Source organism: Heteronotia binoei, chromosome 10 (genome assembly GCF_032191835.1).
Source record: "Heteronotia binoei isolate CCM8104 ecotype False Entrance Well chromosome 10, APGP_CSIRO_Hbin_v1, whole genome shotgun sequence".
In the NCBI taxonomy this organism is placed as follows: domain Eukaryota; kingdom Metazoa; phylum Chordata; class Lepidosauria; order Squamata; family Gekkonidae; genus Heteronotia; species Heteronotia binoei.
This window is the reverse complement of record NC_083232.1, coordinates 41,927,700-41,941,697: the sequence shown is the minus strand read 5'-3', so window position 1 is coordinate 41,941,697 and position 13,998 is coordinate 41,927,700. Positions and strand designations below refer to the sequence as shown.

The 13,998-nt window shown below is 40.4% G+C and overlaps 1 protein-coding gene across 5 annotated transcripts in view; it reads right to left on the bottom strand.

Annotated features, from left to right (window-relative positions):
• The window catches only part of CDK14 (cyclin dependent kinase 14), a 388,387-nt gene that overhangs the window by 164,565 nt on the left and 209,824 nt on the right, over positions 1–13,998 (bottom strand). For all 5 annotated transcript variants that reach the window (XM_060248474.1, XM_060248475.1, XM_060248478.1 and 2 more), the window contains one exon: positions 3,877–3,997. In XM_060248474.1, coding sequence (XP_060104457.1) covers positions 3,877–3,997 — 121 coding nt within the window. The remainder of the gene's footprint in view (positions 1–3,876; positions 3,998–13,998) is intronic.

The following is a 13,998-nucleotide window of genomic DNA, read 5'->3' as shown; positions in this document are numbered from 1 at the left end:
AGCTGAGCAGAGAAAGACTTCTGAACGAGATATTGAGGAGAATTCAGTCTGATTTTAGTCCTAGCTGAAAAGAGTCAAGTACTGACAGTTTCAGAATTCAGTCCTGACTGAGAGTACTACAGTTTCAGAATTCAATCCAGACAGGAGAACTGGGGAAAGTTGACAGGGATGCATGGGTAGTTAAGATGGAGACTCCCATTCAGGTCGAAGAAAGGGGATAGATCTTCCAGTGAGAGGAGAATTTCCTTACCCTGTAAAACAAGGAGTTTGCTCGAAAGAGTGCAGAGATTCCTGGTCTGGTGTGGTCAGAAACTGCCTTTAGAGACCTTAAGAGTCAGTTAAAAATTCAAGATGAGTACTTGTGTTTCAAGAGAAGGGATGTGGTATTAGAAAGAGTGCACCAGTCTTCTGGAAACCAAAAGAGAGAATACTCAAAGAAAGTGTACCGGAGTGTTTGAGGAAAACACTGGAACAAAAGCCTCTCAACTTAAAAGATCTGAATAGCTTTAGAAACTCTCATTAGCCTGAAACATAAGAACTGAAGTCTGTACATGTACTGTTTTAACCTCAGAAATTTCAACCCCTGCTTTTACTTGATCCTTCCCTCTATGTTAAATAAAACATTTTGTTATTTTTGAATTTCAAAATACCTTTGAGTGCCATTTAAGTTAAAGCAGGCTCCTGATCTTTCCCTCAGGTTCCTGGGCTGACAACAGCCAAAATACCATGCCATCGCATGGTGGAATAGCTGGAATTCTTCAGGAAAGAAGAAAATAGATAACAATGGCAGCTCAGTCACAAAACAGAAAGAAAAACAGTGAAGGTGGTACCCTTATGTAACTTGTTTGTGTCTATAACGGGTTGCAATGCACCACATATTCAGATTTTTCAACATAGCCAGATAAATCAACTCTCCAGTATATATTTTTCAGCTAGACACATATAGACATGCACTTGCACACAGCTGGGAGTTTGCATGGTGGATAAAGAACTTCATGCCATAGCCAATTCCTATCAGGAGTTTGGTGTGGACCAACAGTTGCTGGACTTCTTTGGAGTTCTTGGAGCTTCAAATGATCTAAAAAGTTGAGCATGTTCACCTACCTCTAAGAGGCATGGAACATTGGTAGTAATTGGACAACCATCAAAAAAGGAACAAAGAGGGAAATCAGGAAATCCATCTGCTCAAGCAGTATCCTGTAAGGAATTATTGGGGTTAAGGTATGCGTGCCACTAGGTAAACATCCTTTGACTCCAATTCTTCCCTACTATCAGAGTATTATAAACTTTTAAAGGCTCTATCATAGGGTGGCGGGGAGCAGAGTCAGATGAAAAGCACTCTGAATTCACACTACCATCCCCCAAGGACTAAGTAAGATACAAAGGAACAGAAGTCCAACACCTTTAGTATTTAGAAGGGGAGGATAGACAATGTATGCTGTAAGAGGACCTTTTCCCTAAAAGATTAGCTGATTGTTGGAAGCAGATACTATTTTTCTTCAGATCACTTTTATCCCATTCTTTGCACCAAATGTACAAGAGGTAAGTCACAGACAATTACAATGCAGTAGCAGGAAACAATTAAAAAAATCAACTTTGGGTAAAGAAATCAACTTTTGGTAAAGCAGTAAGTCTTTGACTGGTGCCAGGAAGTTAGCACACTGTTTAAATATCATGTATATATCTCTTATTAATCTGCACATACAACATTAAACATTCTAAATGATTATTCAAAGCTGACTTAGATTTTAATGATAGATAAAAAGTATGACATTTACATTGTATATTGTTAAAAACCATTACTCTTATTTATGGTAAAGAATTGTATTAAAAATTAAACACTTCCAACTAGTATGGTTATGGCTATGATTCAGGGAGATTCTTTATGCATTCCAAATGGCTTCTCGTTAGTCAACAGGACATTTTGCTTCCCCTACCTTCCACCATGTGCCATATAGCAACCTGTTTTTAAAACTCTGCTGCTTGGTTATTTGAGAAGTGCCCTGCACCCAAATGACTTCCTGCATTCTTCAAGACTCTGGGCAATAAAAATACACTTTGTGTGCATAAGAAATGATATGGTACTAATCACAGAATCACAAGGCTGATATGCCTCTTGTATCGTCCACATGTGTTTAGGATCAAGATGTTAGGATGTACCAAACATATATACTTCAGTATGTGTGTCAGTTGAGACACCCCCAAAAAGAATTTCCATCCATCATCTATTTGATCAGTTTGTTCTTGATGGCAGTCCAAGCCTGGTGATTGCTCAGTATTTTCCACAGGATGAATTATTTGTCATTTTGCTGGATTCATATATTTGATAGATGCAATCAGTACTGGCTCATTTTTCACCTGGAACAAACCATTTCTCTTGAAAAGTACCCTGTATATCTTTTTGACTTGTGTTAAAGGTCCTACATCTGGGAACATCAATATTTCATGTCCATTATTAAAGACATTCGTTTTGTGTCCTCCAGCTAGGACCAGTTTTCACCTTGGCAATGGTGATGCATAGAGGTGAAAGGACAGGTTCTCATTATAGTATTTGTTTTAGAGGATACTTCTCATATACTATTAAGAATGTGACTAACAGGGACTGCAAAATTAGGGCTGCATTTCTGATCAACCTCTGACCTTTCCATTTTACATGATAAAATTTTAATGTGGTGGGTCATTTATCAAAGCATCCTTCCCTATGACCCAAAAAAGAACATCATTAGTATGAAGTGAGATTTTATTGACCCCTGATCCACCTACTGCAGTATGAACCTTAGGGCCAAATGTCCAGAGAACAGAGTGTGTTGGTAGGTGGGTGCCCATTTTTATGTGCTTAGTTGGGAGGGGGCTGTAAACAGAGAGAAGCAGGGCTGTAGGAAAAAAACTCAGGACTCCTCACTCATGTACTTCTTGTGTTGTTCAAATTGTATTTCCATCCCATGCACTCTACTGAGCAAGCTAGATCTTTTTAAATACAGCTAAACTGTAATCATATAAAGTTTAACATGTATGCTACTGCTTCTCCTTTCCAGCAAAATCTAAAAACATGAAAAGAATTCACAAAATAGTTTCTATTAGGACTAATAAAAATAAGGATGCCAGCTTCCCCTGGAATTACAGCTCCTTTCCAGACTACAGAGATCAGTTCCCCCTGGGGAAAACAATAGTCTTTCTACCCATATTTTCTCAACATTGCTTTCAACAGGAAACATGAAACAGGTAATAGAATGATTTTAAGGTCAGAAGAGGATCTATATTTCTCTTATTGAAAGAATCATTAATTTAGCAAGTACATGTGGTCAGAAGAAGGCAGGGCAAACTGTTGACAGAAAGACCCTTAACTCTTCAGACCTCATAAATGACAGATATGTAAATAATAGAAATCTATATATTTCCTTATGTTAACAGAAATGAGAAAATGTTCTGGATGAACAGGCCCTACAATATCTGTGTGCCTGCAGTGTTATAAAAAGTGTTGCATGAGTTGCCATATAAAAGCAAAATGCTTTCATGATAAAATGTATTGTTTCCCCACAACTGTTCTAGTATTATTCCTTCTTGAATTACATGGCTTTCATCTTAGTGTTTGCTAGGATACAAAGTTTTCCAGAAAATTGGATTAAGAGAACAAAAGAAGGGCAAAGTGATCACATTTCTTCTTGAAGAGTATCACTATTCATGTGCTCACAGACTTTACATGAACCATGGGGGGAAAGCATGGAGATTTTGTGAAGGAAGTAATATCCAGAAACCTCATTCTGTATAGTAGACCCTGTAGTATTTATCCTAGTGTCTTTGTCAAACTATTTGTTTAAATTCAAAACTAGAAAATACATGGATCCTGTTAAACTTCTCTGTAAAAGCTTTCCTTACCACATGTCAAGGCAAGTAGAATATTCTGTTGAGCCCAAGAGGACATCTGGAGGTCTGTACCACAGGGTTACCACTTCATTAGAATATGTGTGACTTGGGACAGATTTGGCTCGCGCAAGTCCTATAAAGCAGACAGGAAAGGAAAAAAAGATATAAGCAAACAAAAATAAAGACTACTTGAGCTCTTTGAAAGGCCAGACTTTGTTTCTTCTGGCAGCACGTTAATCAGAGAACATATCCATTTCTATCACTCAACACATTCACAAAACAAAGCCCTGAATGGTCATAAAATATAAAGGAATGGCAGTAATTCTTGCCATTATAGGGTAGTTACATACACTTTCAGGAAACTCATGCTCCATGTTGAAAAATGTTTTGGGATATCACCTAAAAAACCACTGAACATAAAAGTGAAAAAGATGAATCTACAGGTATCAATCATTAGTGCAACAGAACAAGGAACATAATCCGTATAGTTTAATAGGTGGTTAGAAAAGAGAACTAAATAGCTGTAGGAAAATGTTCAGTCTTTATTAGAAGAAACACACTGAAGAATCTGAAGCTTCAGGCACATACTGTTTCACAGAACCATAAAATGCCATTTTCCCTTTGCTTTTCTGCTTTTAATGTATTTATCTGTGATATGAATATGAGGCAAAAGATACTGTGATGAGAACTGTTGAAATCTGGAAAAAGAGCTATTGTAGTGCAGAAACCAGGCTTATGTGTTTTATGTGGGCTACCAAAGTTCAATTTTTTGTTCAAAAGTACTGCAAAGCTGAAAGGTTTTGGTGAAATCACTATCTTGCATTACAGAAAAGTAGGTTAATCATGAATTAGAAACAAAGCAAAGTTCCATTAGTTAAGAAATGGTTAAGCAAAGTATGCCCCAGAGTTAAATGTATACACCTATTTTCCAATGTGAATTTGAAAACAGTTATTTGGATTACAATTATTTCCCACTCTTCTTCCTGTTTGTTGTCACATTCTACGAAATATTCAAAACAGTATTAAAAAGTAATTCAAAATACTGGACTATGTAAAGGACCAACGAAGGGGAATAGGGTGTGAAGTATTTTAGAAAGGGTAATTGCTATGCAGGGCCTCCATGTTTAAAATTACTGCAGGTATCATACCAGGTTCGCAAAACACCAAAACAGTTCAAATCTACAGAACTGCTTATAGTGCATTCATTGTTAAAAATCTAAGAATTCTTCCTTTGTTGTGATTCACAAGACACAAATGAATGACAGCTACGGGACTCTTGGTTTTTTTTAATCTTCTGAGTGACAATTTAAACATGTGACGTATTTTATAATGTTTGTGCATCCAAACATGCTTACTCATGCAAAATTTATCTAACTGTTTCCTCCAGCTGAGGGAAAACTGTAGGACAGGATTAATTAGCACAGCATGTGTGATCACTTTGTTTAAGGATTCCTTGTCTGTTTCCATGGTTACACTACAGGAAGCCACACATTCTCTCTTCAGAAAGACAGTGGCGCTTGTACCGATGATCATCAGAACATTTAATCTTATGAGCTAGATGGAACATGAAGTCAGAAGGCAATGGGAAAAGGTAGCCAGGTGAACACACTACACTTGCATAATGCTGCTTTTCTCAGTTTTGGCCTGAAGGCCTAAAGAATAACTTCATGCCAACCCCATAAAGAGCCTTTCAGCTCTTGCTGCTTCTGACAGATAAAAAGGTCACAAAAAGAAAAGACACCTTACTGCTACAGCTCAGTTCTTTAAAGCACAAAACAGCCATGAGGTAGTTGTAAGAAGTCAAGATACATCACCTAACCACCAAGGCTATCACACACCCAATGCTAAACCCCACAGAAATAACAGGCAAAGGAGCTATGGTATTAATGTAATGCATATTTTATGTCATAACTGCTACTTACAATGAATACCCAATATCATTTTATGCCAGTTAGATGCTCCTTAAATAATACTTTGTGCATACAAATAATGACTTAAAAGAACGATCTGTTTGTGGCTCTAGAACTGCGGGGGGGTGTTGAGGACACTGAAGGTGAGGGGTCTCCCTACTAGCCATACCCTAAAAACACTCTTACAATCCAAATTTTGGAATCAAATTGGATACAACTGTATTGGTGACAGCTGTAAGAAGCCTTGGCACAACACAGAACACCATGTCTTGACATCAGCTAATCTGCCTGCAATGTCGATGATCTCCTGCCCACCCCAGCCTACATGCTAGAGTGGAGGCACCATGAGATGACAGTTCCCGGCTACAACAGTGCCCTGTGCACCATAGTTCTGCATGACTGACTTCCATGCCACTTGCCACACAGGAAAAGTAGCAGAGGGAGTACACCCCTTTCCCCAAAAGCCCTGACCAGCAGTCTGGTGAAGAAGTGGCAGCTGCTTTTCCTTGGCAGGTAGACCTTTCTGGTGGCATGCTACATGGAACTCAACACAGATGTTTAGTGACGGATTCAGTATAAGCCTGAACTCAACACAGGTTAGGGGAAACAAAGCACGCCAACCCCAAAAACCCAAGCCCCGGCATGAGGCAAGGGGCTGGCAAAAGAACTGCAAAACTGGCTAGCCACTAACTTGAAGCCCAGCTCCCCAGGGAATAGAAGAGCACCCACAAAATTAACCTGACCATGACAAGGATTGGGTAGATCCAGAATCAAGACATGATAATGTGTAGCAGGTCCTAGAATCCCACTTCCAACAATCACTCTATCTGTCTATCTATCCATCTGTGTACCTAAATATATAAAACTATCCACCCGATTATTGTATGTCTATCAATCTACCTGTCTTACATGGAACTATGAGCTTAATCAATCACCTGCACTGACCCCTTTGTTCCAAGCCGGGGCTTGCTGGATTCCTTCTGGATTCCTTCTTCAGTTGCTGGATTCCAGTTTCAAAAAGTATATACTCATGGCAATCACTAAATTGAGCCCAAACTTCCTCTCCTTTGTATTTTTTAAAAGAAACTGGAGACCCAAGAGGACTTACATCACAAGGGAATGCAATCGGCCTTGCAAGCCCCCTGGAAAAGGATCGAAAGGTCAGCAGGAGAGGTAGTGTAGTAAGGGCAGGCCCACTAAAGCAACCGACAAATCAGCAGGCAAAAGGGGGAGGTAGATTTAGTGGGTGTAATGGTGTAAGGAAGCAAGTGACTCTACTATTTGGATGCAGCGGTAGACCAAAAAACATACTAACATGGGGGAACCCCCCAGTTGTCCATTGCCACAGGCCCCCTGTTACTTTTGGAGGACCCTGCGTCTGGACCCCAAAGGAAAGCGAAGCCTCACATGGCCCTAGCTGAATGATTCCTTGCTCCTCCATCCTGGTCTCTGTTTTTAAAAATTCAGATGGAATCTTAGATAAGTTAAGAATGAACAGATTACAGAAAAAGGCTAAAAGTGCAGCTCAACCCGTGGGTTAACCAAGAAGTTTGTCTGCCCTTAATGTGATACACTTCCCAAAAACATTAGGAAACTATTTTGGCAGCGATACTTCTAAATGATCACATGATAGTCTGGTTGCCGGTTAGTGAAGAAGCAATTTCATTCTATTCTGGTGGAAAGCACCACTTTATGACCATCATTTGTGGCTTGGTAACATCCAGGTTTCAACTTGGATGCTAAATCTTCTTTCCACTTGCACTCTGCTTTTTCTATAGTGGTGGTAGTCCTCCAATGCACATACTTCTCAATCTAGGCATTTTATGAGCAGAAGCACCTAGTGTCAGAAGAACATGCATCCCACAGCAGAGGACTGCTTCTGCAACAGATGAGGAGAGCAAGCAGGGAAAGGTTATAGAATCCACAATGACTCTATAAAGCTCTGAAACAGCTGGGACATGAACATCCAACGCACCACCTTTTCTCATACCAAACATGCCTGTATGCTTCATTTACTCATGCATGCCTTTTTCCTGGGTGTTTCCAGATGCTGGATAGTTCACACAGTGATGATGCCAAGCCACTAGAACAACCTCTCTAGAACAGTTAGAACATAAGAACATAAGAGAAGCCATGTTAGATCAGGCCAATGGCCCATCCAGTCCAACATTCTGTGTCACACAGCGGCCAAATATATATATATATATATATATACACACACACACACACACACACTGTGGCTAATAGCCACTGATGGACCTCTGCTCCATATTTTTATCTAACCCCTTCTTGAAGGTGGCTATGCTTGTGGACGCCACCACCTCCTGTGGCAGTGAATTCCACATGTTAATCACCCTTTGGGTGAAGAAGTACTTCCTTTTATCTGTTTTAACCTGTCTGCTCAGCAATTTCATCGAATGCCCACGAGTTCTTGTATTGTGAGAAAGGGAGAAAAGTACTTCTTTCTCTACTTTCTCCATCCCATGCATTATCTTGTAAACTTCTATCATGTCACCCCTCAGTCGACGTTTCTCCAAGCTAAAGAGCCCTAAGCGTTTCAACCTTTCTTCATAGGGAAGGTGTTCCAGCCCTTTAATCATTTTAGTTGCCCTTTTCTGAACTTTCTCCAATGCTATAATATCCTTTTTGAGGTGCGGCGACCAGAACTGCACACAGTACTCCAAATGAGACCGCACCATCGATTTATACAGAGGCATTATGATACTGGCTGATTTGTTTTCAATTCCCTTCCTAATAATTCCCAGCATGGCGTTGGCCTTTTTTATTGCAAACGCACACTGTCTTGACATTTTCAGTGAATTATCTACCATGACCCCAAGATCTCTCTCTTGGTCTGTCCCTGCCAGTTCACACCCCATCAACTTGTATTTGTAGCTGGGATTCTTGGCCCCAATGTGCATTACTTTGCACTTGGCCACATTGAACCGCATCTGCCACGTTGACGCCCACTCACCCAGCCTCAACAGATCCCTTTGGAGTTCCTCACAATCCTCTCTGGTTCTCACCACCCTGAACAATTTAGTGTCATCCGCAAATTTGGCCACTTCACTGCTCACTCCCAACTCTAAATCATTTATGAACAAGTTAAAGAGGATGGGACCCAGTACCGAGCCCTGCGGCACCCCACTGCTTACCGTCCTCCACTGCGAAGACTGCCCATTTATACTCACTCTCTGCTTCCTATTACTCAGCCAGTTTTTGATCCACAAGAGGACCTGTCCTTTTACTCCATGACTCTCAAGCTTTCTAAGGAGCCTTTGATGAGGAACTTTATCAAAAGCTTTCTGGAAGTCAAGGTAAACAACATCTATCGGGTCTCCTTTGTCCACATGTTTGTTCACCCCCTCAAAGAAATGTAACAGGTTAGTGAGGCAAGATCTTCCCTTGCAGAACCCATGCTGAGTCTTCCTCAATAACCCGTGTTCATCAATGTGCCTACTCATTCTGTCCTTGATAATGGTTTCTACCAACTTTCCCGGTATTGAAGTCAGACTGACTGGCCTGTAATTTCCCGGATCTCCTCTGGAACCCTTTTTAAAGATGGGGGTGACATTTGCTACCTTCCAGTCCTCAGGAACGGAGGCAGATTTCAATGAAAGATTACAGATTTTTGTTAGAAGATCCACAAGTTCAACTTTGAGTTCTTTCAGAACTCTCGGATGTATGCCATCCGGACCCGGTGACTTATTAGTTTTTAATTTGTCTATCAGTTGTAGGACCTCCTCTTTTGTCACCTCAATCTGACTCAGGTCTTTCAACACCCCTTCCAATATTAGTGGTTCTGGGGCGGGCAAACACTTCTCATCTTCCACGGTGAAGACGGAGGCAAAAAATGCGTTCAGCTTCTCAGCCATTTCCCCATCCTCCTTCAGTAATCCTTTTACCCCATGGTCATCCAAGGGCCCCACTGCTTCCCTGGCTGGTTTCCTACTTCTAATATATTTGAAGAAATTTTTATTGTTGGTCTTTATGTTTTTTGCAATATGCTCCTCATAGTCCCTTTTTGCCTGCCTGATCACAGTCTTGCATTTGATTTGCCACTGCCTGTGTTCCCTTTTATTAATCTCACTTGGACTGGTTTTCCACCGCTTAAAGGAGTCCTTCTTACCTTTTACAGCTTCCATTACTTTGTTTGTTAACCATGCTGGCCTCTTCTTATACCTGTTTGTGCCTTTCCTAACTTGTGGTATGTATTTTATCTGAGCTTCTAGGATTATAGTTTTAAATAGTCTCCAAGCTTCCCCAAGGGTTTTGACCGTATTTACCTTTCCTTTCAGTTTCCTCCTCACATGCCTCCTCATCTCAGAGAATTTACCCCTTTTAAAGTTAAATGTGGTTGTGGCGGTCTTTTTGGGCAACTCCCTATTTATACAAATGGTGAAATCAATAACATTATGGTCACTGTTCCCAAGCGGCGCAATCACTTTTACGTCTCTCACCAAGTCTTGGGCATTACTTAGGACCAGATCCAGGATCGCCCCACCCCTGGTAGGTTCTGAGACCATCTGCTCCATAGCACAGTCATTGAGAGCATCAAGAAACTCAATCTCTTTCTCTCGACCAGAACACATATTGACCCAGTTCATTGTTTATAGAGATAATTTATCCTTTATCTGTCATATCAAAGAACACACAAAGAACATTCATGTTGTGTCTTTCCCTTTCTTTCTTTCCTTTTTTTTGCATCAAGTGCGGGCTTTTTAGATGAGAAATAATTTTATACTCTTTTTTACTGCTTTGCTTTTGTTTCTATTGTATCGGTTTAATCTGTCACAGAAGAGAACTTAAATATCTGTGTACAGAGCTGAAACAAGGACAAGGCAAGTGCGGCAACTGTCTCTTGCGCACAAAGCTAAGGGACGCAGAAAATGTTTATATAAATGAAATTAGTATAATAGCTGACATTGCATTATTATTACTCTTGTTATTTATGTATTTATCTTTTCCCCAAAGTAACTACTATGAAAGTACAGGGGGTGCAATTTTATATTCTTGCCTTGGGTGCAAAGTTAGCTAGTTATGAGTCTGCCTGTGTAGGCAGTACAAAATGTTTTTGAGAGAGTTAGATTTTAATTAACCTACAGAAACTAGGACCTCTTAATGACCTGGATAATCATTGCAAAATGCAGCGCTATTCTTAGATGATGATGATGATGATGATGATGATATTGGATTTATATCCTGCCCTATACTCTGAGTCTCAGAGAATTAGGTAAGGAAAAAGCTTGCAGAGTAGAAGATCTTAATATGACAAAATATATCTATTTCCTATGTATTTCCTTTTTATTAAAAGATGGTAAATCATAAACTAAATATCAGTTACTTGGGTAAAAACAATTGGGGACCTCTGAGTCTTATAGAGTGAGGGTGAATCCCACCCCTACTACGTTGACTACTAGCCAGGTAGTTCACTGCTCCCCTTTCCCTTTACCCACCCACAGACTTATGAAGGGGATTCTGCTCAGCTCTCTCCTCCCCAGCTGACTGCCTATGTACCTCTCCAGGTCCAGTGGCAGAGAAGGAGGATGAAGGCTCCACCACATCCTTGCCCATCTGCTCACCTCTGGTGCTATCCCTCAGGGGTGATTTAGGCCAGAAGGGATGGGGGGATGGAGGCTCCCCCTCCTCCTTACCTGCTCACCTCAAGGACTGTCGCCTCAACAGCAGAGTTTTGGGGGGAGGGGGTAATGGAGGTTTCCCTCCACCTTACCTGACTACCAGCATACATCCTGCAAAGCTGCCTGCACACTTGTCAATCCACCTGCCACGGTTGTCAATCCACCTGCCTACACACTTGTTAATCCACCAGTCCACTATTAGGCATGGAGGCAGTGGCAGCAGTGGTTCTTGCTCCTCTCCACTCACTCACACTGTCAGTTGGGAATGGCTTCCCTTCCTCACCTGCAAAATGGCCTCCAGAGGATAGATGAGGCACAGCTGCATTAGAGTATGCAAGGTCATCTGGTTCATCCTCACCTCCCTGCAGCTGGTAAGCTCTTATTGCATGTACTTGCCCAGAAAATGTATTCCTGGGGGGTATGTAATCTCCCACTTTTTTGCAAAACTTTTCTGCAAACTCGGAGGGTCCTCCAGGTTGGTTGAAAAATCTCTGTACACAGACCCAATCTACAGATTGAAGTATCTGCAGATAGAGCCATTGTGACTATTAAATATACTGATATTAAATTTTCTACACAATGAAAACACAGCACTCATTAAAGTACAAAACATCTGTTCCACTCTAAACATGTTCTGCTGCTTTTTGCTCTGGAGGCAGTAAAGGCAGACAGAATTCTGCAACTAAATCAACAACATCTGTCCAAAAATATAAAACCATACATCAGGGCACAGCGGTTGATGCTACAAAGCAATTTCATCAAAGCAGTCCTAATATCCCATCAGCATTAATGCAAAACTGGAGAGATTATGAATTGTATATACATACAATTTAACAGCTGGATGACTTCCACTTTGCTTTCCTGTTCTCAGCTTTTCACTGAATAAACCTTACTTCATTGCAGTGTAAATATTCTGAAGATGATGACCACTTCCACTGAAACATTGCTCAATGCAGACATTAGGTGTAAAATGTACTAATATAACTTATTTGTTCTAATTAGTATTTCAGGGTGAGAGCAACAAAGTAACAAATGACTCTTAATGGTGACTAGATTGCAACATAAAGATCAGAGGTGCAGGGGAAGAAGTCAAAGGCAGAAAATGAGGATACATTATGAGATGGGAGGGGGGAGTTGAAAATGAGAAGTTGGCAACTGAGTACTATGAACATTTGCAAGACAATAACCAAAACAGTGCAAATTTAGGAACCAATTATGCTATGCTAAAAGAAAGCAGTTCAGTTAGAGTTGCATCCTAAAGCAGAGTATCTGTACTAGTATATCTAACAAAACGCAAGGTACAGTTTTAGTATGACTTATTGGTTGCCATTTGACAAATCAAAGAAGCAGAGAAAATTTCCCTCTTCTCCACAGTTTCTCTGACTAATGTGACAGGAGGAACTGGGAGCAGAGCACAGACACACACTGTTTCAACAATCATCCAACAAAATACTTGAAGCCTCTAGGAGGCTGCCACCACACAGCTTAGATAAGAAAAACTCCTGCAACTTTGTATAATACACTGCAAGCGATCAATTGAATGCAAAAGACAAGTGTGTTTGTATGTATAAACTGGGGTTCCTTGTTGCATCCATCTCTTATCCTAATTTCCTTCCCCACACTAAGCTATTCATTGACCATCACTGGGTAGATGGAGGACTTGTACCTGCCCTGTGCATTGCCACAAAATACTGGATCCAGGCAACTGCAGTTCAATTTCTGCATTTTTGAGACTGCCAACTGACAATATAAGAGTAAATTAGGAATGCCTTATTTTTTGCATACGTGGGTATGCAGAAATTACCATCTTGCTTGTAGATGGTCCCACTTTGACACCACTAGAAGGAACAAACAAAGAGCTCGCTTCTTTCTCTGTTTCTTACTTTCCAACAAGCCTTTCCTTTATCTGCCTCCCCCCACAGTCTTCACCTTTATTTTTTATTTACTTCACTTATATCCCACCTTTCTTCCCAATGGGAACCCAACACAGCTTTTCTTGGGTTTAGAAAAAGATTTGTCTTCATGGCCATGATGAGTATTGATGGTGCTATGGAAACGGTGGCAACTGATGAAAAACTAATTAATAGAGCCATCCTGCAATCACTTAGCAACAAAAAAGACTTAGTATATCTCAAAATACAGCAATATACATATATCTGGGGCATTTAATAAAATGTAGATGTAGTTTAGAAAGCCAAGTATCCATGAATTGCACTCTGATAGTTGAGCCCTTATGCAGAGTATCCATACAAGAGTAAGAAGAGTGCACTAGCTTAATACATCCTTTAAATGCCCCATATTAGCCTATTCACACACGCTCTAATTCCACAAAGACAGTTTCTATGTAACAAATATATATCCTTACAGTTGAGTAATGCCCACAGAGTCTTAAATCATAACAATTAACAAATGAAGTCAGTATAAACCTCTCTTTTTAAATCTATCAAATTATGCTGTGCACAGACATACATCAAAAACAAGACAAGACTGTGGGAGAGGGAAGGAGAGATATTCCTTCTTTCTCCTTCCACCCACATGACAGAATGTTGAGTGTGTGACAGAACATTGAGAACTGGCATATTTAT